The sequence below is a fragment of the Amphiprion ocellaris genome, chromosome 22 (assembly GCF_022539595.1).
Source record: "Amphiprion ocellaris isolate individual 3 ecotype Okinawa chromosome 22, ASM2253959v1, whole genome shotgun sequence".
In the NCBI taxonomy this organism is placed as follows: Eukaryota; Metazoa; Chordata; class Actinopteri; family Pomacentridae; genus Amphiprion; species Amphiprion ocellaris.
In genome coordinates, this window is record NC_072787.1 from 24,605,887 (window position 1) to 24,632,655 (window position 26,769).

Below are 26,769 nucleotides of genomic sequence, written 5' to 3' on the forward strand. Positions count from 1 at the left end.
ATAAACAAGGGGAACAAACACTGGGAGGTAAAAGGTGAGCGAAGGGGAGGCTGACAACAGGAACGTAAATAAATCAGCAGAGAGAGAAACATTTCAATTTGACAGAAGACGCGAAAATAATCAACTCGTTTGATTTTGGATTTATACGTCCATAATGGGACCTCCTCTGCGTATTAAACGGAATAAAAGAAGGAGGGGAAAGTGAAGCATAGGTGGGTCCGCCTGCTTCTTTTTAGCCTGCCAACCTCGCAGTGACCTGGCTATTAATCTGCAGTACAAACGCTCTCTGATCTCAGGGTCTCTGATCCTCAAGTGAATCATTATATGGCTTCACCAGAGCTCCCTATTGAATGTCAAGTGTTTCCAGTTTGTGGGATGACCTCTATTTCAGCCTTGGCCAAGGAGGACCATGTGCAGTCGAAAATACAGCGTGCATTTTGGAGTGAATCTGGCAAGAAACATATTTCTGGGAATTTTCTGGGCTTTTTTTTGGTCTGTTTTCTACCTCTCACCATCTGCTCTTGTGTTTTTTTTGCATTGTTCTCTTCTTCATTATCTGTATTTCTCATCAATCTCTCCAAGGGGTTATAAAGACAGCCTTGCCCAACATGGACAGAGAGGTGAAGGAACAGTACCAGGTATTAATCCAGGCCAAGGACATGGGGGGCCAGCTGGGAGGCCTGGCCGGGACCACCACCGTCAACATCAGCCTCAGCGACGTCAACGACAACCCGCCCCGCTTCTCCAAAAGTGAGTTGCAGAAAAACACACTATAACGGCGGTTTAACAGTGCTTTTTCTTCTTCCTGCCGAACAATAATGATGCAGATGACCTTACGCGTGTATTTTTTGATAATGAAATAAACACCACACAATTACGACAGGGGCAGGGGGTATTCATCATATCTAGTCTTTGTAATTGCTTTTCATTATTTGTCATTATGCGCCGTCGTAAGCAATGGCCTGTTTATTTAGCATGATTGCGTCTACAGCAGCTACTACTCCTGGCAAATAAAACCACAGTTGTTGTTATTTCACTCATGGGGGCAACCTTTCTATATTTAGATCGGATTTGTGCATGTTGGTGCCTCATGCTGGAATTGAATCACTGTGTTTAAACACTGTATTCATATATAAGCTCACTAAACCAGATTAATTCGATTGTGCCGCTCGCCAGGCCACGTAAGACGCCAGTCCGACGCAAAAAATCATTGATCTGTGAAAGCTTTTCTGCATATACTAAGCATAAATATTAATCTGTGTTCCAGAATGCATTCTGCGCCGTGTATGACAGGAAAGCAAAAGTGGTGTTCTTGTAGTGATGCAGCCCTCTTTGGATATTTTGAGGTGACACCAGGAGGTCTCCCCTGAATGTAAATACACTGAGCCAGACGGTCAAGCTCCTTTGGCTACGAGGAAAAGATGATATTTCCATAATGCTGTCACAGCACAGAGCTTCCAGCCAAGTATGGTGCCTCCTCTGCCCTGTCCTAAATCCTCTTTTTGTCCTCCCCTCTTTTCCATCTACTCGGGGCTTACAGGTTTAAAAGAAAAACGTGCAAAAAAAGTCATCAGGTGATTCCATTTACATTATGATACCGCTGCATAAATCCTTTTCCTCGAAGCCTTGTTTTCATACATGATGTGTTTATGATCTGTCAATCCTCCCTGAACTGATGTGATGGAAAGCCTGCAGATGTCATTACTAATAGCCTTGTAAAGTACCTGCATCTGGATTGGCTGCATCCTCCTAGAAGCTTGTTAACCCTGCAGGCAGCTCCATACAACAGCTGTCTGTTGGCTTCTAATAACCTGCAACCCCTCTTGGTTTTTTGGCACTGGAGCTAACAAAAAGGAGAAAAAAAAAAGACCTTTTTCCTACCCTTGAAAGGACTCGAACCTAGAAAGATGTTTAAAATGAATGCATGCCCTTGAAAGTATTTGATTATTTATTGAAATTATAGCACCCGGATCCATCCATAGGCCTCGGATTTCCTCTCTCAATCCTTGAATCAACACCGAGGGGGAAAGAAAACTGTGATTCACCGTAAAATAGAGGAATAGGAAATGAAACAGAGTGCGGTAACATATGCACACTGCAGCAGGAAAAGCATCTCCTGGAGTAGCTTAAACTGAAATATTGCACTGATCGGTTTAGTAAATTGCCCTTGTAAATAAGCGTACTTCTTTTTTCAAACTCATGCATTCATTTTCTGTACAGCGTGCCTTTTTCAATGCATCCAGTCTCCAGCTCAGGTTCAAGTTTAGGTTCCTAAATCAAGAAAACAAGCAAATAAATCAAATTTATTTTTTGTTTCGGTAGCAAACTATGTATGAAACGTGTTTGATTAAATGGAGGAATGTGTTGGGATCAAAGTGGTGAATGATGGGTCTCATGTTGGACACTGTGAACAAAAGCACTCAGAGGATTTCACTCATTCAATCTCGTTGACAAGCCACAAATAAACATTGTGTCGCCTTTTGACGCAGCAGCAGCAGCTTTGGAGTTAATGTTCAAAATGAATGTCACGTTGATTTCTTCAACTGACAACGGATGCGGATGGTGTAATTACGTTACGGTGCAGCTAAATTGCCCACATCACCTCTACGATGTCGCCAGGTGAAGGTGCCAGATTTTTAAAGTTTTCATTTCGCCCGTCACAAGCAGAAACTAATGCCTGAACTAATAATCATCTCCGAGAGTGAAGGGAGGCACACAAAACGATTAATTTCCATCCACTGTCAGGTGTAAGTGGTAATCAAGCAATCCGCTCTTTGCTTATTTGTTTGTTTGTTTGCAGATTTCTTCTTCTGGGTGGTATCAAAGCCCGAAGCGCTTGTCGGTCTTACAGGTTGAGCCAAGCCAATTACAAGGAGCTGAGCAGCCTTGATGTCCAAACGCGTCAGAATTGAATAATGTCATGCCTATAGCTACAGGCCTGACTTCACACACAGAATATCAGCTGCTCTGCCTGTGGGCGCATAAGACGTCCTCGAGTGAATACATAAAGGACAGAAGGATGTGAGGAGCTCAGTGTTTCCGTCTGAACAGAGCCGCAGTCCCGTCTGATGTTCTGTTTGTTGACAGGTTTCTTCCACCTGAGAGTTCCTGAATCGTCGGCGGTGGGATCTGCTGTTGGGAGAATCAAAGCGCACGATCTGGACATCGGGAAAAACGCCGAGGTGGAGTACACCATCGTACCAGGTGACGGAGGCGCCATGTTCGATATCACCACCAACGAGCACAACCAAGAGGGGATCCTTATTCTCAAAAGGGTATGAAGCCTCAGAAATATCACAAACAAATAAAAACTAGCTTCTAATAAAACTTTTTTTTTCTTGGTTCACATCAACATTCTCAGCCAGGTACTTACAATATATAGATAGATACCATATATGTGTATGTATGCATATATGTGTAAAAATAGATGAATAAGTAAGTCATAATAACGAGAAAGAAAATACTACTATTACCAGTGGTAGCAGTAGTAGTAATAATAATAATAATATTAATACTAATAAAATATGCAGAATAAAAGCAATTACAAAAAATGAGGAATTAATAAAGAATATAACTAAGCAAAATAATAATAAAAAATGCATTAAAAAATAAAAAATATAATAAGAAGAAGCATTATATAGAAATACTACTACTACTACTAATGATAATAATAATAATAATAATAATAATAATAATAATAATAATAATAATAATAATAATAATAATAATAATAATAATAATAATAATAAATAAAATATGCAGAATAAAATCACTTAGAAAAAAGAGAATTTAAGAAAAAGTACAACTAAGCAAAATAATAAAAATAAATAATAATAATAATAATAATAATAATAATAAAATAGAGGTACTACTACTACCACTACTGCTCCTACTCCGACTAATAATATCAATAATAATAAATAAAATATACATAATAAAATCAATTAGAAAAAGGAGGATATCAGAAAAAATATAACTACTACTACTACTACTAATAATAATAATAATAATAACAAAAAAATAAAAATATGCAGAATAAAAGTAATTTGAAAAAGGAGGATTTAAGAAAAAATATAATTAAGCATAAAAATAATTTTAATCATTGTCATTATCATCATCATCATTATCATTAGAAAAAAGGAGAATTTAAGAAAAAAGAACTAAGTAAATTAATAATAAAAAATACATAATAATAATAATACCAATAATATATGGAAAAATAGTTATAAGAAAAAACATGAAAGAAAAATTATAGAACTAAGTATAATAATAATAATAATAATAATAATAATAATAATAATAATAATAATAATAATAATAATAATAATAATAACAAAGCAAAGAAATGAGTGGGATATCATTTTGTAAATGTGCATTTACACTGAAACTTTTATGAGTTTCTATTAAATCAAAATAGTTTTTTAAAAACTCTGCTGGAAGTGTTGCAGCCGTGGTAGCTCAACATCAATGAACAGAAAGAGGAGAAGACTGGAATTAATTGTTTGATGAAAGCTGGAGTTCACTCAGAGAGGAGCAAGCCAGAGCAGCAGACTGGAAAGCAGATTCTCTTGTTATCCCGACGCAATTAGCGCTGTGGAAATGTATACAATGCTGCAAGTTTGTATTTGACTCAAATGGAAATACGTCTGGGAAATATAAGCCTGGTCCCGGTGAAGTCACTGAGAATTGATTCCATGCTATTATTTTTCTTATATAACTTTATATTGATGGAACGGCGTGCATGCCAGTGGCCTTCTACACAGGAATGTGTTGGGAGTATTTTAGTGAGGTACAGCACAGAATCGTGACTCAGGACGATGCGACGCTTCGAAAGCGCTGTTGCTGGTTGAACACTGCATTTGAACTCACGTCACAGGGGCTGTCTAAAGCCTGTTCAACACTCCAGTGTTTGCAACAGATCAGCGGAACAACAGAACCCCGACTGTTGGAACCACCAGCCGGCTTGCTTGCTCTTGCTGGGGATCGTTTTTAAAAATAGAATAGGTTTCGCATGTGACTGGGGGAAGAAGCGGGGAGAGGTGAGATGTGACACAACGGAATGGAAACACCTTGCAACTATGCATACATAGTAAGATAGAAACCTCACCCCAGTCACTCGGAGGAGGTGGAGGAAGAAGTAGGACAGTGTGTGCAACCTTAACTTCCAACCACTCTGCCATTTGGTTGGTTATATTTACACCAAGAAGCTTCGATTTCAGTGTGTCTGCAAGTTACCTGTGTTACCTGCTACCTATTATTTCTATACACTGCATTTGCATTTCAAATGAAAATACTGCAATGAATTTAACATATTTAATTAGCAAAAGGGACAATAAAGTAGCTCCTCTTGAGGTCTGATCTCTCAGTTGTGTGATGTTGCTCCCTCTTTGAGTCCCTTACCGTCCAATGCCTTAAAGCACAGCTCGGAGCAATGACATAACTCTCTCTGAGCGTCTGGGCTATATAAAGCATTCACTCAGCTTGTCAGGGCTCATTTACCATGCCATATGTTCTTCTTTTTTTTTTTCTAAACGGATTAATACATACAGTGCACGGAAACCCACAGCAAGAGGTCTCGCTCTTTTGGTTGTACTTTCTCTGAACCGGAGAGCAAAAAGCATCTCATTTAATGATACTTTTTTAGCACGTACTGTGTTCATAGGGAGCCAATGGTGCCAGAAATATTAGAGAAATTTATTGGTCCTAGGATAAACCCTTTGAGATCTAACATCTCATTTTCAGAGAGGAGACCCACAAGTGCCAGAGGTGAAGAAGAAAAAGAAAAAAAAAAAAGGACATTACGGCCATGGACTAAAATTAGAGGCAGAAATGGAGTCATCCAGCCAGTTCAATGAGCACTAATCTGCCAAACAGCTAAGACTTATTATGCAATCAATTACTACGTTTGCCTATATATTAAAAAATTCAGAAGTTCTTCAGCTCATTCGTTCTGATCCTGAGCTTTTGTCCCTGGAACCCTGACAGTGAATTACCAAATGACGGACATTTCATTCCATTTTCAGATATGCCACAACAGTCCCATTAATAATCGGTTTTAAACTAAAAGGACATTGAGTAACAGAGCGAAAAGTAAGTGAACCCCGTCATCGGTCTTAATGTCTTGCTTCCATGTTGCTTTTTTGGTTTATCAAGTCAAAAAATCTCCTCATTAAAAGTCTTCCCTCGCTGTGGTGACCCTCTCCTTAGGGGATGCCCGGCTAAAGACTAGGAGATCCATCATGTCCAAACACACTAAATAGAAATAATATCATCCTTCTACCCACGGGCTTTAGACTGCAGAAAGCATGAGCGTGATATTATTATTATTTCTCTTTGGACGGCATTAAACTCAGTGACAGTAGGTGGGTAATGTGCATTTATGAGTGCTGCATGGGCAGAAAGAGTCTCAGTATAGTTTCATTAACTTTTAAAAGGTATACCTACTTTAAAAATGATGGGAAGCATCAACAAAAAAACGGAAAATCATGCAGAAGTGAAATCACAATTTGAGTGACTCCTTGCTTACATTTGCAAAGAGGAATCTGGGCGTTGGAGTTTGTTTGCCGCCTCCAATCTGTCCAGAGCGTGACGGCATGAAGCGTTACAGGGCAGCCAGCCTAGCAAACAAAACGGCTCAGTATGTTGTTGTCAACAGTTTGCAAACTGTTACCTCCCGATGCCATTTGGAGCTGAGGCAGAAAGGCTTCCTCGCCAGTGTTCTATTAAAATACAGTGGTGGAAAAAAAGTTAAAATCTACACAATCTCAAATATTATCATGAATTATCTGTGTGTAGCACTTGCAAATGGAAATAGACTACCGTTAGTTGGGCTATGGGCTAGGCTGTGATAAGGTTCGGCTCTGGGAGCTGTGTGAAAATTAATGAAGACAAAACACAAAAATTAGTTTACCGGTAATGTATTAAAAATAATCAACAGAAAATACTTGAATATATCAAGGCAAAAACAATGATCAAAATAATAATACAAAACAACAACAGAAAATCAGAATCAGAAAATCAAAAAAATCCACCTTCACCTGTCCTTCAATCAATCCAATTAAGAATAAGCAGCTTCACTTCCAACAATATAAAGTGACTATGTGCTTAGTTCAATTATCAATAGTCCACTGACAATTCCTGGTTGAAGTGAACGATAAGCTGATTCATAAAACAGTTCCAACAAATTCCTACAAAGTCCAACAAAGTCCAACCAATCCTACCACACCATTCTGGAAGGGATGAAGCTGTGGGGCTTTAGACCTGCCAATGAGTGGGGTGGGTGAAGGGGTGAAACGTGTCAGACGGTTTTCCAGTGAGGTCCAGGGTAGCTCGCCATCAGTTCAAGCCTAACCAATATTCAATGTTCAGCACAATGTGGGTTCAGGTGGGTGGCATCCAGAAATCCAAAAGCAGTTGAAGGCGTCCTCTTTGATGCAGTGATTTCCAGGTTTCCAGGCTTGTAAAAAGTGAATGGCTTCCAGAGATGAGTGCTGTGGGGTGATCCTGCTGTTCAGTGACTGTGTGTGACTGAATGAAGCTGATGGGCTTCAAACAAAGGAACAGGGGTGGATTCCAGGTGTGAGAGGTGATTGGCTGAGGTGTTGAGAGTGACTGCGAGAAGGTCCAATAATATGGAAGTGACTGACTGCAACTGATTGTGACTGATTGTGACGGGCAGGTGTCTGTTCATAACTATTCCAGAGTGAATGCTACATGTGGAAAAACCAAAAGGTTTCAAAAGGTGTGGCTACATTAGATAGATATAAACAAATACAAATGATATTTTTTGTGTTCATTGTTTACAAGAAAGACTAACAAAACTAAATTCTTGATAGTTTCACTATTTCAGTTCTCTACATTATCAGTATCAAAGTCAACAGATAACAGAGAGTGTGTTCAAAACTGAACAAAAAATAAAAAAACCATCACATCATCAAATTAACATTTAGTAGTCCTGCCATTAGCTGCAGTAGAGCTCTAATCCTGGCTGCCATGTTCCTTATGAGCCTTTCACACTGTTGAGGGCTAATCTTGTCCCATTCTTCTTGAATTATTGCTTTTAATTCTTCTAAATTCTTTGGTTTACGCTTTGAAACAGACCTTTTGATAATCCACCACAGATTTTCAGTGAGGCTCATGTCCTGGGATACAATGTTCCTGGAGTGAAGTTCTACTGGTCCTGGATGTGTTCAAGAGGCATTATCTGGTAGAAACATCAAGTTTTGACCTCGACAGAACAGTGTATGTGCAGAAGGGACCATGTGGGTTTGGAGAATGGCACAATACTTGGCAGAGTTCAATGTGAGATGACCGACACCAGCAGCACTCATGCATCCCCAAACCATGATACTGCCTCCACCATGCTTGTCAGTAGGTACTGTCCATGCTGGAGATGATGCTTTGCCTGGCCTTCTGCATACACTCACATTAGCAGCAGGAAGATAAACCTGGAAACTGGACTCATCTGACCACAGAATCTTCTTCCAGTTCCTGGCTGTCCAGTTCTTGTGTGCTTGTGGACTAACCTCTGTCTCTTATTGATCAGGGGCTTCTTGACAGCCTAGTAGGACCTTCAGCCGTGATCTAAAAGTCGGACATGTACAGTGCAGGTGGAACACTGGACACCAGTTTGGTTTGACCACTGCTGTTGAAGCTCCTGTGATGTCATTCAGCGGTTTCCCTGCACTTGCAGATCATAATGCAGTTATTTCTTGCTGAAGAAACCCTTGGACGCCCAGATCTTGCTTTGTCTTCCAAGCTGTTGGTTGATCTGTATTTCTTCAGAGTGAATCCAACAGCTGAAGGACTGCATCTGCACTTCCTGGCTATCTGGCAGCAGCTGTACTCTTCCTGGCTGAGAATCTGTATCTTCAGGTGTGTTTCCTGCATTAGCTTCCTTGTTTTAGTCATTTTTGTCTCTGAAGAACTTTCAAATGTGCTGACTTTATATAGACACAAAGCACAGCAACAAAAAGTTGTGTCTTTTAATAAAAAGCACCACCTTCATTAGTGGATCACTGGTATCAAAATGACCCAATACTCAAAATTTCTCATGGAACCAATCAATTTTAAGTATTTAATGGCTTTTTTAGGATTTGTTTAGTATTTTGGCTGTGACTGCACTCAAAGAAATTGCACTTGAAGACCTAAGGTTGAGTCTTAATGCAATATTTCACAAATGCATGAGGTGTCTGAAAACTTTTTTCCACCATCGCGTCAGCATCACTGCAACAGCTGGCAAATGTTTGGCTCAGCATCTCTGAATGTGTCACGTAACAGTTAAGAAGCGCACAATGTCTTACCCACACTCACAGATGCACACATGTGGAATTTCTTGCACACACAGGCCCCAAATAAAAGCTTTCGACTTGCCATTGTGTTGCACTCGAGCCCCTTGCATGTTGATACCTTCACATTCTGTTCTGCGCTTCCATTTTGGCAGGATGCAGCAGACCCCCGTGGTGAGTTTAAATGCCATTTGTTGTCGGTGGTATTGAGATTCAAGAGCAAGAAGAAAAAAAACAGAACTGCAGCGGAGTGCTAAGTTTGCTTAAAGCCACAAAAAAAATGTGTCTGCAACATGAAAAAAGGAGAAAAACGTAAATGTCAGAAAGATGCTTTGATTTTCTGCAATGAAATCTGAAGTCTGTTTTCAAAAATGTGATCCTGCTTCTATTGAAATTACACATGCAAAGGAAAGGTAACAGATAGGCTGCACCCTAATAATACATTTGCAACAGCAAACCTTTATATATTATCATTCTATTTTGCTTAATCACTATTAAAGCAATACACAAGGTGAGAAAAATCTGGCTTTTATGTTGCATGTTCAAACATAAAAGTCTCACTATCCTCAAACGTCCTCCATAAAAACACCTTTTACCTCCGTATTATTGCAGCTTTACATGTAAATTCACCTCTGAAACATCAAAGCAGAGGCGTTCTCATTAAATCCTGCCTTCTTCTCCTCCAAAATACTTTTTAAGGAGTTGTGTCTGTTTTTGTCACACATATATTTCATCTGATTGCAAAAGTAATAAAACAGAATAAAAAAACAACCCTGTGTAGCCAAATTCCATCTGTTTTCGTGCCTTTCGGGGGAATTTTCTGATGTAAGTGTCTAAAATGCTTCTTTGGGGGAATGCAAATCCAGCATTTGTTTTTCCTGATGCTTCAGACTGAGGTATTCGTTAACTGGTACATTTTTAGTACATGCCCCGGTGCACAAGTACACAAAGGTGTGCGATCCTTTGATCCCCCCCAAAATATGCAGCTGAGTGAGTAATTGATTCCCTGCTTAGTGTAAGAGCTCCCTCAGCCTGCCGCATGCACAAACGCCGGCGTGTGAATTGTACACATATATATATATATGCTGAAAGCAGCCATACATCATTGTATAGTGACCTTCTCATTGGCAGTAATGGAATAACAGAATGAGACAGCAAGCAATTCTGATGTAAATGAAGACAGTTATTTGTTTACATCATGTATACCCTTGATGGATGGTGAGGATGCATCTTTCTCCAATTGTTTTACCTCCTATGTTTGATATGCTGCCACAACAAAGAGGCATTGTGCTGAATTCCCATCAGCGAGCAGGCTACCACACACAGCCATTGCTGATTTGGGGAAGGGGGGGAGGAGGATATTCTGAGCTGAATTTAACTGACCCCCACCGTCTATGGTGGTGTAATTTACCAAACGACATGTGCTTCTGCCCATGTGGGGTTGTGATATTAGCAGCGAGAGAGAGGAGAAAGAATGAGCCGTGTCTTGGAAAGGTGTGGGGAGGAAAAAGGTAGCCAGCCGATGAAGCCTTTATGAGTTGTTCGCTGTGTTCCCAGAATACTGACCCGCCCACAGGCTTGTCTTATTTCAGATTGGTAGAATATCCCCCAGAGACAGGTGTGCAAATGTGCACAGACAACCTCTCTCCCTCTCTGTCGCATCCTTTCTCTTTTGACTTCCCTCCCTCGCATCGGGAAAAGAAAAAAAAAAAACACGGCAGGACAGAGACGAAAGCTACATTGTGCACTGAGCAGAGTTCTGGCAGACCCCAAATTAGAGACTCAGGAAGGTAGGTTATGATAAGAGGATCAGGCTGAGTAATGGGTTCAAAGGATGATCATCTGTTTCCCAGTCTGAGCGAAAGGAGGGAAAAAAAGGAGGCACAGAGGCATGGAGGGGGTTTGCAACATCCCATCTGCAAAACATAAGATTATGGGAGACAATAGGTAAATCCACCAATGAATTCCCAGGGAAACGTGCAGACACATGTGCATCCAGAGCATGTGGAAGGAGACAGCTGCTTTCAAGCACCGCTACGTATGTATGTATTTGGAGAACACACATGGAGAGATCCTGCGTGATAACCTTGGGTTGTGCTGGCAAAACAGTTTCCAGTCTGATTAAATGTTGTTTGTCCATTTGCATGTTTATTTACCCATCTCCTGGGAGAAGAAAAGGTGGCAGATAATTCAAGCGTGCTGCAGTAGGCCTAAAGGAACTGCCGTTTTTCTTTTTTTTCCCTACTTTTTATTTTTAATGACAGCTTGTGTGGCATAATATTTGCTGGCTCACATTCAGGGAATCCATTTTAATACAAGACTATCTCCTCACTGTACAAACCGAATGCCCCCAGCGGCCACGGTGCATTGAATAAAGAGCGTTTTGCTGCAGACCTCTGGCACCGCTTCCAAATCCATCGCCCCAGAGTGTCAGGGAGGTTCAGAAAAGCACTGTAGAGGAGTACAGGTGACTCGAGAGCTGCAAATTGCTGTGTGTTTACCTCCACCATGAGCATTTACTGAGAAAATATTGGATGAAGCTTTAAAATGACAGCAGAAAATAGCCAGAGAAGTTGTGTTCTTGACTCCTTGGTCGTATAGCGAAGGTGTTTTGTGGCTACGATGCCATGGCTTGTTGTTGATCTGGGCGGTTGCTATGGTTTTCCATAGCTGATGTACACAGGTTTTGCTCTGACTCAGAAAGTAAAGGCGGTTCATTAAGTGCAGGACTGACAGTGCAGGACTCATTTGCTCCCAGTGGCCGGGTCAACACTTTACACTGGAGCTGGGCCGAGTTGAGGGAGTGGATGGGTAAATGAAAGCCATGTTGTGTAGCGGTTGGTGCTACTAAGCCCAAGTCCATTTAAAAAGGGCTCTCAGAGCTGTCATTTGGGATTCTTGAGGTGTTTTTACCAGACCGTGACAACCAAAAAGATACAGAGGACCAAACACCTCCACAGAGGAAGTGAGGCTGTGTGTGAAATCACTGCCTATTTAGTTCACTCTAATTACTGTTTGTCTTTTTCCTCTGCCTCGGCTCTCGCCTTGGCGGAGGTGTGTGATCAGCGCCATTTGTTTGTCTGTCTGCCCGACCGTCTGTCTGTCAGCAAGATTATCCCCCCAAAAAAGCACCACCAAGCTGAATTTCATGAAATGTATCAGAGACATGGAGCCATTAAACTCATGGTATCGATCCAGGACACTTTTGTTAAAAATGCGAGAAGGGGGTGTTGGTTCTCTCTGGAGGATCTCTGTGTGCCCGTTTAATTATTACCAAAATCTGAATTTTAGAGTTCCAACATGCGAAGGAAAAAAAAAGTGTGGTGTCCATGCTGATCCTGTGATTCACTGTGTCCCATTTATAGATGCAAAAATATCCATTCACGGAATCTCAGTTTAATTCTGTTCAATTCATTTTTATAATGCCCTTATTTCTGAAAGAAAATCATTATTTTTTCAATGAGAACAACATTAAATTAATAAGAAATATAGTGTTGACATTAATAATGTGTTAAATGACTGTTCTAGCTGGAAAAGGCTGATTTTTAATGGAATATCTCCATAGGGGTACAGAGGAACATTTCCAGCAACCATCACTCCTGTGTTCTAATGCTACATTGTGTTAGCTAATGGTGTTGAAAGGCTAATTGATGATTAGAAAACCCTTGTGCAGTTATGTTAGCACATGGATAAAAGTGTGAGTTTTCATGGAAAACATGAAATTGCCTGGGTGACCCCAAACTTTTGAATGGTAGTGTATACAGTGCAGATTCACATCATTATGCCATCTCAAAGCGCTTAGCATAGTAAGGTACAAACCTTACGAATTACAAACAGAGAACAGAGAAAACCCAACAATCCCAAGTAGCCTTTGGATTCCCTATGAATGAGAAGGAATGAAAAAACCCCAAGGATAGGAGGGTGGGAAAAAAAAAACTCCGACTGGTTGGGTGAGAGAGGGGATAGCAGGAGGTGTTGGGGTGGGAATGGCAGGATAGCAGGCACTAGTAATATACTGCACACTATATAATAAAGTCTATAATTGGTGAGGGAACAATAAATCTGTGAAGGACTCAAATGTGACACAGTTAGAAACAAGAAAAGCACTCGGAGAGAGCAGTACTCCGCCAAGGCTGCTCAGTCGTATCATTTCCGACCACTGAAATCTTAAAAGGATTCATGGCAGAAATCATGGCAACATAGAATGTGGCCATTTAATATAGATGTACCCACAAACAAAATGACCTTGCGCTGAGCACAGGTGTGTGTTATGCATCTGTATGTTACATGCAGATACCAAATCACGTGACCTAAATATGTAGTGGGTGCCGGGAACTGATGGAACTTGGAAACACCCCCACAATTTAATCAATTGTCTGCATAAAACACAAGTTAGTCAGTCCGTTTTTGAGTAATGTTGCGCACAGATGGACAGACAGACAAACATAAGTCAATCATTACATAACTCTGCCATTCCATGGCGGCGTAACAGTCTTCAATAGTTCAGCACAAACAGACCAAGACTCAAAGTAATCTGGTGTAATACAAAGGCATATAAACGTATTTATTTTTGATTCTGTATTAACCAGGTAACACTGAAAAGATGCCAATGACTCATCCAGCATGCGACAAGGAGACACTTCCCTTCACCTAAAGACCCTATAAAACTATATAAAACATATACGCCGTGGCTCAGCTATGTCTATATTTAGCCTCCTCCGATGTCAGTTGACGGCATCGAGACAAGAATCCTTTTTCATCCTTCCTGCCATCAATTAGAGACTTAATTTTACTAAAGCCATAAAGTGACTGCGGTCTAATTTCTCTATCAGACATGTCATTACTGGGCTGTTTGAACAGTAATCACTTCAGAGAATGAATGCAGTTACTGCCTTTCAATCTTGCTGAGATACTACCAGGCAGTAAAAAAAAAAAAAAAAAAAAATGGCCGAATGACAAAAGTAATGAACATAGTGCTAACTTGACTGAAGGCCAGGAAAGAGTGAGGAATGCTGGTTGACTACTAAATAACACAGTGGCCTGTGGTTTTAGAATACAAGGACACGCTTCACATGCTGTGAAATAACAACACGTCCTTATCTTGTGAAGTCTTGGAAGCACATATATAATCTCTGTATTGTCACGGGGTAATTGCGGTACCTTATGGCTGAAAACTCAAAAAAATATCTCCAAGAGCCCACCGGTGGCTCGAAACCAGCTGCTCAAAGACAGGAGTTGAAACTAATCTATTGATTATAGTACTGAATGTTCCAGTGGGAGGTGAAATGAGTTATTTTAGGTCCCGGTGTGAGAAGGGAGGGAATAAGGAAGCGATACCTCGGAAACAGCGGGAGGTTTCAGGTGAATAACGCATCGCCGGGCAACCGATGCATGTCTTTGTGAATGTCTGCATGTTCTGTTTATACGGGGAATGAGTGCAAAGGAAAGAAAATAAAGGCGAGAGAGAGAGAGAGTGACAAAGAGGCGGCCGAGGTTGGCGCTAGGAGTCGATGAAGTGCCTTCTCTCCGGTGGCCTGGGGAGGCGTGGGTGTAATAGATTAAACCAGTGTCTCGGGGCTCATCCCATGGCTAACCCTGTCCTATTAAGAGTGGCAGTGCGAGTCTTTCACAGTCACTCGACTCGACTGCAGTGTGGACAGAGCTGCTGGCAAGGCTCTCAGATGGCACTCCACTGTTGTGAGCACTCAGAGGGTGGGAGGGGAGGGGGATGGAGATGCTTGGAGGCAGCCAAGGACACAAACCGATGTGACTGATGGCAGCACAATAAAGTGAGCATCCCTTCTCCACAGTGTTAGGACCCCCTGGTACTGAGAGGACATGAAATGGCTCTCTGGGGCATGTAAGCCTTTCTCTACTGATGATAAGCTCTTTGTGCTCCGTGGTCAGTTGTCTGCTGATGGCACAATAGCAGCTAGAGGTCTTTAGTATTCTTCTGCATGGCGTGAATTCGCTAAACTGTCAGTCGGTGACCTTATAAAGAAGAAGTCGCTCATTCAAAACAGAGATATTAGCCCAGGCTGGGTCATAATTACCTATCTCAGGATGTCAGTTGAGTTTGAAAGTGGCTTTGCGTCCTAGAAATAATGTGCTTATATGGGTTTTTTCTGCAAACTAACACTCAAATCTTCTTTTTTTTCATTTTCTGTGATGGGTGCCATCATATGGGATCAGAAAGTTCTGGTCCTGCTGGAATTAAACAAGCTGATATTGCATAATGTTGCCGTACAGAGGAATATTGGCTCACACAAGCTGAAATTAGAAATGTTTGATATTCTGCTTTGGCTTAGCTTTGATTTGCTCTCAGAGGATAAATCATGGGAGGGGGTGTTAATGATTCATAAGTGGTATTGTAAATATATAATACTGCAGTTAAATGGATTTAAAGCCTCTCTGCATATCACAGATTAAACAACACTGCAGGATTTTTTTTTCTTTTTTCTTTTTTTTACCTATTTAGCATGTGTTCAGCACAAACACATCAGGAAAACTATCCCCCAATATTAGCAAATGAGCGTATCTCGAAAACACTATTGAACTCTGCGATTGTAATACTGAACTGAACACAAAAAACAAACTGGGAGTCTATTAAATATGCATATCATCCTGCTTCACCCATCCCTAAAATAACCACCAAGCTGCAAAAAAGAAAAAAAAAAGAAAAGAAAAGAAAACAGCTGCAACCAACACTTTACACTGTGAAGAGAGAAAGCTGTGAGAGTAGACGGGGACCAGAAATAGACACAAGTGCCAAGAAAGAAAGAGATCTCAGATTGTTTTTGGGACTTGCCCTTATCTCAATATAAACTGTCAACAGGCTCAGCCATTGTTCTGCATTCACGCGATCTGATGACGTAGGGACGTTTAAAAAAAAGGCGTGTGAAGTATAATACTGTACCGGTGAGGCTGTGATGACTTGATTAGTCCCCTGTTCTAAATTAACAAATTCCCTTGGAACATAACAGGTTCAATTGGCAAAGGAAAAAAAAAAAAAAGAAAAGTTCCTTCATTCAGTATCACTGCCAGTGCAATGAAGGTGCACATTTACATATCAAAGGGCGCTGCACCATGTCTAGAATTTCAAGTGTGTTCTGTTGTGATGTTGAAGAGCAGCAGCACTGACATGAGAGGAACTCAGTCTGTCCTCCTTACAAATTCCACTGTTGATACACTTCCTTGTTGTGTCCGCAGTAAACCCATAAAAAAAAAGAAGCTGCATAACAACTGAGGCTATAATGAGACACTTCAAACGTGTAATTGAACATGCATAGGTGTGTGGGGCTTATTTAAGGATAATGTATGTGTGCATAGTTCTTAGTCATACAGTGCTGGCTTCATAAGTAGGTCATCTTCGAGGAAGGTGGGGAAAAAACTGTAAAATGATACATGAAGTTTGAAAATGAATGGCCTTTTTTTTTCCTTTTTTCTTTTCCTCCCCTTCTTGGGAAATTTCCCCTATGGCCTTCAGATCTGATTTGATTCTCCCTAAGTCAAGCGTTGACACATTAGCACGTCTTCTCATTAACTCAGAGTTTCTCATTACCCCCTTCTGGTCCCATTTTATTCCAATTTAACAACGGATATTCCAGACACACTCGGACCGTCATGTGTCTCATTTAAAAGGCACCGAAGCTCTTAAGATTACTGTTGTGCACCCAAACCTGGAATATGTAAATCAATCAGTGGTGTATGCTTGACAGTTAATCATATAGCTGCCCGTTCTTAGTTCCATCTCTTTCATTTGTTGAGGAAATGAGCTGCACTCTGTGACATCATTTCTTCTCAAAGCTCCAATTTAATGAAAGCTTTACTATCAAAACCTTTCCGTCCTGATGAAATACTACACTAGCACTCACTATGCTGCATAAAAATGTCAAATAAACAAAGTTTTATAATGGGTGGACTGTTGTTCAGGTTATGTAACTCACCCTCTGGTTGCCGTCTCTCCCAGAGTTAAGTGCCTCCAAATAGAGCAAAATAATCTGACAGGTTTTCTAAAATTATGTCAGTTAGCATCTGGATAGCTAAGAATCCTCTCAAACAAAGCTGTTGTGAAAGTGAGGGGATCTGAATCGCACCATAGCGACTACATCTCATAGGATTTCCCTCGCTGAATGCAAAAGTCAGTGAAATATCATGAGAACCTGCATAATACATGAAAAAAATAAGAAAATGAGTGCAGTTTCTGCTTCAAAATATTCAAATTTCTGTCTTGTTAAAGCTTTAGGAAAGGGGTGTCAAACATATGGCCCATGGGAAGACTTTGCAGTGGGGAAAAATTACAGAGAAGTGCAACTTCATTTGTAAAATTATAAATGTATAATAATTTCAAGACCTTGACAAGTTAGTTTGATCATGCACATGTGTAAATGATAAACTAAGGTAAAATATTGTTCAGAATCTGAATCAGAAAAGCTTTTACTGTCAAGTGAGTTTGCACACACATGGAATTTGACATGGTGTATAGAGTTGCAGTACTCAGCAACAAGCAACAACAGACAGTTAAAAGAATAAATATACAAATCTAAATATGAGAATTTCTAAATAAAAAATAATACAAGCATAAGAAGTAGAAGTATTGTGTAAAAGTAAGTGTAAACATTGCTATTGTTGAAATTGAACTTGTTTTTCTTAAGAAATTTCAAATTGTTCATAATATTTTGTAAAATGATAGTTCATTAAATGGGTGCAGCACAGTGTCTCAGTGGTTAACTACATCATCTTGCAGCTAGAAGATCCCTGGTTTTCATCCCGGCCTTCCTGGGATCTTTCTGCATGGAGTTTACATGTTCTCCCTGTGTTTTCTCTGGGTTCTCCAGCTTCCTCCAACAGTCCAAACACATGCTGAGGTTAACTGGTAATTCTAAATTGTCTGTAGGTGTGAATGTGAGTGTGATTATATATAGCCTTGCGATAGACTGGTGACCCATCCACCCCAAGTCAGCTGGGATAGACTCCACCCCCCATGACCCTAATGAGGACTAAGTAGTGCATAGATAATGGGTGGATGGATAGTTCCTTGAGAACATTTTCAGAATGTACTTTTTTGCACTAAAACAAAGGGAAATATTACGAGTTGTTGTTATTTATAGGTTATTATGCTGGTTCAGCCCACTTCAGATCAAACTGGACCAAAATGAGATTGACACCTCTGCTTTAGGTTGTCCGTCTATGACGGAGCTGTAAATGTGATGCTAATTTTGAGAGCTAAGAGCAAACTGAATCAATTTTAACTCACATCTGATCAAATATGTAGCAGATTTTTGCCTTTGTAATTGAGAATTACTCTGCCAGCAAGTTTGCTCCAGAGCAAGGTAGCAATTTGAGACTTCAATGCTAAATACAAGTGAGTTTGACGTCTTCCTTCAGTGTTAAAACATATTAATCAAATGGTCACTTTTCTGATACCACCTGCGTCTTTACAGTATTTCCCATGCAACAACTGTTTCTCAGGCTTTACTCATTTGTCAGCTGGAAACTCCACGATGCCAGTTGTGCTCGCCAGGAGATTTGTGTCAAAACTGTAGCAACGTCTGCATCGGGAAAAAGAGCATTTCCTCCCATCACACTTCACACAAGACTGTCTTCGGTGAGCGGAGGATTACATGAAAATTAGACAGTTATAAAGGGTGACATTTTCGGGGCCTGTATCCTAATTGTGGTAATGCGGCATGTTGAGATGGAAAGCAGAGCTTCTCGTCATCTCTGGTGGGATTCTGGCTAATGAGGCTTGGTGTACACCTCCTGCTGTCCACCTCCCCAGCATCACCTTTCCTCCTCCTCCTCTGCTGGTATTTCAGCTAAGCTATGCATGGCTGTCCAGATACACCACCACATCCAGTACAAGAGGGCCTATTATTAGGTATTTATGCATTTGTACATTACGTGTTTCGCTTCATGCATGCTGGTTTTGAATCCGCTAAACCCCACGTAATGAGAGGTGTCTGATTATTGATGCAGGTATTGCAAGGAAAGTTCCTTTTGATGCTGTTTCTCAGGAACTCACAGAAGCCCATTAAACTGAAATAACGACCGTAGGTGTAACTTGGCTGTGCGTCTTTTATTTTGACTGCAGGCGTCAACATTTGAATGGCACCCACAATGAATTCGCCGTTTTCTACCAGACCGTTGCTTCGGGGATCTTGGTTCTTTTCTTGGTGTTGTCACCTCTTGAAAGTGATTGAAAGGGACAGAGTGTATTTCCTCTTAAAGGATCTTATAGCTGTGCCTTGCCAGTTGCATCTGGTGCACTGTAATCAAACCAATCATGGCGGTTGATGGTCAATGATTGCTTTCAGATTGGCTTGCCTTCACATAGCTCTCTCTCTCTTTCTCTCTTTTTTTCCTTTTCTTTTTATGGACACCTGCTGTAGCTGCAAGACTGCGAAACCATGGAGATGGAGGAGAGGCAGAGGGCTGGAGCAGCATCTGCTATCACTGTGAAATCATGACTGCACAGCCTCAGATCGTTTCTAGTGGTCGGACTCTAATTAGATCACTAATTCATGTGCATTTAATTTGGACAGATGATTGGTCATATTTATCTTGCATCCCTGGCATCTTCCAAGCTGCACCTCCACATCTCGCTGTCGACTGCACACTTTTCGCGGCGCTATTACCAGCTGTTTGCACTCGGTGTCTCCTGAAAACAACGTGCCGGAGAAGCCCAAAGAAGTCCTGAGGCAGGGAGACAGCGGTAGCTGCCATAGTGGTTACGTGTTAGTCAATTTGAAATACACAGAAAGGAATGTCTCTCATGTGACTCTGGGCCAGTAGAGCGTGACCAGCTGCAAGCTCGCCAAGTATGGTTGGTCACACATGAGAGGGCAGGAGACAGGCAGAAGCACGAGCACGGGTGTCATTGCTGTCGGATGCGTACACCTCGGCTGCAGACATGCCCAGGATGCTGATTCCTCCCCCTCGCTTTTGACTAATTGACCCTGAGCTGGTATGTCAGAGGCTTGAGGAGTGTAAGAGCGTATGAAGGCCTCCGAAGCTTGTTGTTTTGGAGAACTCTTGTAAACGGGGGGTGAAGTTCTGCTGAACCGAGTAAGTGCAGCTTGACTTTTTCCGCTCTGGCGGGGCAGCGCACATTGACCCGGTTTCCCATGAAACATAAGCCAGTCTCCTATTGACTGAACATAAACACACACAACCTGTAATATCATGTCATATCAAATCAGGGGGCGTTTCCTGGCTTACTTCCAGTCAGGTGAGAACAATGCAATTTGAATGTATTTTCAAGTGACATCATTAACACTGGAAATCATCCAAAAGCAGGAATTTATCAGAGTCGATGTTGACATTTGATAGCATCCTTGAAAATGGCAGAATAACAGAAATGAACTGAGGGCGAGCTGCTGTCAACACCAAGGCTCATATTGGGTTTCCTCAAGAGCTCTTACTGACACTACAGAGCAGAAACGTAATCATGATTTTTTTCTTTTCAAAAACCTTCAGGTAATACTGACTTCAACTGTGTTTTTTTTTTCTCTTCCTTTCACAGCCCCTGGACTATGAAACCAAGAAGGCGTACACCTTTAAGGTTGATGCCTCCAATGCTCATCTGGATCCTCGGTTTCAAAGCTTTGGGGCCTTCAAAGACACAGCAACAGTGAAGATTAACGTTTTGGATGTGGATGAGCCCCCGGTGTTCAATAAGCCCTCCTATGTGATGGATGTGTATGAGGACACACCTGCGGGTACCATCATTGGAGCGGTGACGGCACAGGATTTAGACGCCAGCAGCAGTCCAGTCAGGTAAAGTTAAACTTTAAAACACTGGATGACTTACACCGAAATTCTTCCACATGGTGTTACAGCAAATGCATGTATGGTTTTGTGACATCTCTGCCACTGTATGTTAAAAAAAAAATCTTGATTGCTTCAAATTATAGACAGTTTTTTTTCCTTTATCCACAGTCTAGAACAATATCTAACTTTAAAATGTGGGTTTTAATGACTCCAGCAAGCTGCAAATTCTCAATATAACAGGCTCCAGAATACTTAACCCCAAAAACCATGGGTATGGAAGCTTGTTTTCTTTTTTTAAAAAGTAATTACACCATTTATCACAGCCCAAAATGAATAATAAAGACAAGTGTCAGATTCTCATCCGTCTGTCAGCTTTTGAATGAGTCATGAGTCTAATTTAAGCTGAAAAATTGTGACATTTCATCAAAATCACTTACTTCTACTTACCTAATTAAAATCAAAAATGGCAAAAATAAGATAATGGCCCAAATTAGATCCTAGAAAATTTTTTAAAATTCTGCAATTTTCAGCACAATTGAGAAGCCAAGATTGGATTAACTGCAACCAACAGTCACATGATGAAAAATCTGAGACCTTTAGTTTGAACCAGAGGCTGTGTTTAAGAGACTGAGAGGAAAATGTAACAGATTTCATTCATAAAACAAATGCAACATGGCTCAAAAATGGTCAACAGAAGAACATGTTTTTGGAAGATACATTCAGCATGGTGAAACATGTTTCTAGAGTTGATGTGAAGTGAAGTGTAAAGTGTGTAAAGGTTGTAAAAATATGAGAAGCTATAATTTTTCCCCCCAATATTGATAACACTTGTGGGCATTTGGGAAAAGATTGTTCATACTGATTCTATTTTTTTCCACTTGTGCACCAAAAAATGCCCAGAAACTGCTTGATTTTGGAGGATTAAAAACAGAAATGGCTTATGAGTGCATTGTATTTAAGTCTGGTGAAGAAAATAAATTTCATCCTCTACCGTCTGTTCAATTAAGACTTTTCAAATCCATTTTCATTATGGACTTTCTAATACAAGCTAAAAATCAAAGCCAAGAAATGCTAGAATTATTCACTTAAAACATTTATATTTTCTAAAAAATGCTAGAACCCGTGGTTAGAATGGAATTCTCAGGTAAAGACACTTGTTAAGATGTGCTCAACTGACTTGGCTGAAAGGGTTTAGATAGTCTGATAAAACAGACCAAAAAAATGCTGATAGTTTAGACATTCCTGCCACTAAATAAACTGTTTTCCTCATATGATTCAGAGTCTAATCTCATATAAATACTGGAATGAATCTGGCCTGGATCTAGATGCACATTTCCATCTTGAGGAGCTTTACTATTGAACCAAATATCCCCATGTCATTCCCTTGAGGATTAGAGAGCTAAATGGAGAAGTACTGCAATACTGCAGCCCGTGATTGAAGCTTTAAGATCTCTAATACATTCGTCAATGTCTCCGGTCTCCATTCATCAATGTCATCAGAGCTTTAATCTGAAGAGTTCTATCAGTTTTGCTCATCAGTTTGAGGACTAATCATCAATTCATGTAGAATATTTCATACTGTCATGTAAAATCCTGTTCAGGTCATCTGTTGGCAGGTTGGCACTTGTTGGTGTCGCCGTGCTTCGTGGAAACAAAAATCTAACTTTATTATGCAGATGTAAACCTGATAAAACAAATATATGATATCTGGATATCTTACTTTTACCATGTTATCTGACTTTAGCTTGAAACTATCTCTGTATCTGGACAGTAGATCTACCTCATGTTCAGTTTTGTTTTACAGCTTCTGATTGTTGCATTGGAATAATGCAGCAGGAGAAGAGTTTATAACTCTGAAGCAACAAAAAGTTTAGTCGTTTTTGAGTTTCAGAAGTAATTATCATGCTGCTACTTCTTGTATGCCATTCTGTTGCATCAAATATGTTGCTTGCACAGTTTTAAACCATCTGTTTTGAAGATCCTCTCTGTTTTTTTCACCTCGGTAACATGTCCATATGGTGTTCTCTGTATATATATGCTGGAAAACATATCATGAATGGCTGCCAACGCCACAGCTGAGCATTTCTACCAGCTAACTGCATCCTACCGACGACTGTCTCAGAAACACACATTCAGACTTCAGGAGGTTTTAATATCCAACAAACTTAAGGAACCAATCCTGTAAATTTTATAGAGTGGGTTTTCTGTATCATGAGGTTGAGGGTTGGTGTGCTTGAGCTGTAGTTTGAGGATGTAACTTAAATACACGGAAATAAGTTTTTAGGGGGTAAATCAATGCATATTTAACATATTTCAGAACATTTAGGTTAACAACTTTGGCCACCAAACTGCTAAGTCCCCCCAAAAAAACCTCTCAGGTGTTCGAGCCAATGTGTATTATGTGATTATTTTCAAAGTACTTTGTTTACTTTGTGGCCATGTAGTTTTTAAAGAGCTAAGTTTGCTACTGGAAGGTATTTAAGATGAGATTTATTTTATAGATGACTTTATTTTAATTATCTGGATGATTAGCATGATTTAATTAAAGGTAATTGTCACATTTTATCGCCATGTAGTGTTAATTGTTTGGCTCGGTGGAGCGATACACTGATTAAGAGGGCAGTGAAGTGGAAGAACTGGTGTCCAGGTTCAATGGTAGTAAAGAGGTCGTGACCTTCATTTTAATCCACATCTGGAACTAGAACTGATGCTAAGAGTAACTACTATCACTATCACATTTGAAAACAAGAAAAGCACTCAGAGAGCGCAGTACTCAGCCAAGGTTGCTCAGCTGTACCATTTTCGATGGCTGAAATCTTAAAAAAACTCATGGCAGAAATCCTGGCACCATAGAATATGGCCATGTAATATACAAGTGTACAATTTCAGTTAGCAGACACTTGTTTCCAAAGCGATGTACATCTGAGAGTAGATGCAACACAAGCAAGGATCTAGTCAGGAGAAAACAACCTGGATAAGAGCCATAAAACAAGTTCAAGAGTCATAATAGGACCATGGCGTCTACAGGCAGTAGTAATGTATAGAAATATGTGTTGATTGGTTTAACTGCAAAGAAGAAGGAAAAAGACAGAAAATTAATGAAATTCTTGTCCTGTTCTGGTTTAATTCCTACATTAAATTGAGTTTTTATGTAGAACTCACAAAAATATCCCAATAAACCAAAGTCCTGATGTTCCTTATCCCAGTATATCCAAAATAAAGGGTTCTTAATTCACCGCTGCTGCTGCTGCTGCTGCTGCTGCTCTCTCCTTGGTAATTATCAGGTAGGACACTTTAACATCCCTGCTCAGTTTCCAGATCTGATACTCCTTTACCCAACTCCTGATTTATACTCGAGGCAAATCATTCCTTTTCTACCTCAGTCTCTTTGCCCTGATATTGCAGAACGCATGCAGACATGCACACTCGAACGCACCGCCCTGTTTCCTGCCCACAAAACTTCGCCGGTGGATAACAATAGAGCGTCCTGTGCAAAGACAAAAGAAGAAGTGCGGCCTTAAAAATGCATGAGAAACCCTTTTTAAAATCTATTAGCTTACTTTTACTCGGGCGGATTGCTTCATAGTAATGCCTCTTTGAAGATGAATCGCTCGGGTGAAAATAGCAATAACACCTGTTGCGCGGACAGCAGTTGTTTTATTATGAATCTTTCATTACCGGAGAAAACAAAAGAATAGCAAGAAGCAGAGATTTGTACAAAAAAAAAGGAGCTAATGCCCTCTATTCTATGGCTTTCCACTTTGTCTCCAGTATTTTAAATATTCATCAATACCCCGGCTGACATTGTGTGCCTTCTGAGAGCAGCCTCGCACTCCTCACTTCAAAACAATAGACCCAATGACCCATCATGCATAGGGAATTATGCTTTTAGACTTTAGACTCAACTGATTTCGCTATTTAGTAGCATGCTGTCGAGTTATCTCTAGCTGGGGAAACAAAAGGGCGTCATGAATAGTGCATTATTGGCTGATTCTAAAGAGATTTCCAAGTTTGAATGGGACTGAACTTTTGGCTTCTGTCTGAAAACACCAATCACAAAGGCGCTCAGGAGCCATATTGTTCATTGGCTTTATAAAAACCTTGAAAACCTAGAAACCCTAAAAACCAGCAACTGTGGATAATAAACTCAAACATGCCTTCCGTTTTTAATTCTTCTTCTTAAATTACCTTGCGCATTGTGTGTAATGTTCACTGGAGTGAATTAACATCACCGCAGTTCAAAGCAGGAGATAACAGTGTAATTAATTTTCATATCTACAGCTGCCAGTACTGAGCTGAGCTTAAAGAGATGCTTCAGATCTGTGATTTCTTTCTCGCAGCTGTTGATGCGCTCTATTTTACTTAACGATAACTCCGAGATTGGACCAATTACAAGCAAAATGTTTGCTTTTTTTCGTGTTTTCCGTCTAAAAAAATCTGTGTTTTTCATCTTTCCCAGAGCGAAACATGTGCTTCAGTAGCAGCTGGACTCCAATAATAACCCACACCCCCCTAAAAAAAAAAAAAAAAGTGTTTTGCCCCAAGGAAACATTGCAAACCATTGATCTTTTGAACTCTTGATGGGAGTTTGGCTCTAATATTTATCAAAGAGACTCACGCTAAACTAGTTTGACACGATCGTGTTCACTTCAAGGCCGACGTTAAAGAGACGACGCGGACAAATCGCAGCTGAAACAGAAAATTTGATGGAACCAAAGCTCATGAAATTTTTCATTTTTTTTAAAAACTGAAGTGGTTTTGTTATCATTCTCATTACGATGAAAACACTCGAGGGCGTGAATGTGCGCTCGGCCTGTCTCTCTTAATGACTGAGTCAAGTCCAGTTTCAGGCTCTGTGGTGGAGAAAACAAGCATGATAAATATTCATGAGCAGTAGCCTTTTAAGATCAAATAGCACAAGAGTGATGGCACAAAGAGGCTGTCCTTCATGTGGAAGCTCAACCCCATGAGAAATTAACCCTGCAGAAGCGCCCATGAGCAAGGCACCATATTCCCAACCTCTGCCCTCTTTGAGAATAAAAGACGACAACCTATTTGTGACGAAATTATTGATGAAAAATGGCCTTTTAAGATCAAATAGAATGGGATGATGAATGGAGCTGTCACTGGCTCGCGGTTCTGGTTTCAGATCTCTCTTGTATTTCACAGCTTTGCATTCAGAGCAGCTTGGTGTAAGAACCAAAGATGCGTTTCAACAGAGACGGACACCACACCAACATTTTTATGCCTTTTGTTGTCCGTTGGCCGCGGTAGAGATTGATACGCCGAAAATTCATTTATGTTCCCGAGAAAACCGTCAGCTCAGCACGGCCAAAGTACGCCGGGCCCCCATTACTAGATTGGAATGTATATGCAATCCTCAGCACATTTTCTGGAAATGACCATTCAGAATGAGTAATGAAGGCCGTGCCAACATCACATTACACCTAACTCATATACATGAGCCCAGAGGGGGGAATCACTGTGGTTTAATTCTCTGGTTTATGTTGGAAATGGGTGCCGTTAAACAAACATTTCTTTTATTTTTTACTTTTCCTTAGGTATTCCATTGACTGGAAGAGCGACTTGGACAGCTACTTCGACATTGATCCGGTGGAGGGAACCATTTCCACGAACGAACTCCTGGACAGGGAGAGCATCGCTCAGCACAATATCTCCATCGTGGCAACCAAACTTAGTAAGTATGACA

General features: G+C 40.5%; 1 protein-coding gene across 1 annotated transcript in view; it reads left to right on the plus strand.

Moving 5' to 3' along the window:
- The window catches only part of LOC111579182 (cadherin-12-like), a 119,374-nt gene that overhangs the window by 76,548 nt on the left and 16,057 nt on the right, over positions 1-26,769 (plus strand). Inside the window, exons 5-8 of the mRNA XM_023286353.3 lie at positions 583-750; positions 3,088-3,275; positions 20,812-21,065; positions 26,621-26,757. Coding sequence (XP_023142121.2) covers positions 583-750; positions 3,088-3,275; positions 20,812-21,065; positions 26,621-26,757 — 747 coding nt within the window. The remainder of the gene's footprint in view (positions 1-582; positions 751-3,087; positions 3,276-20,811; positions 21,066-26,620; positions 26,758-26,769) is intronic.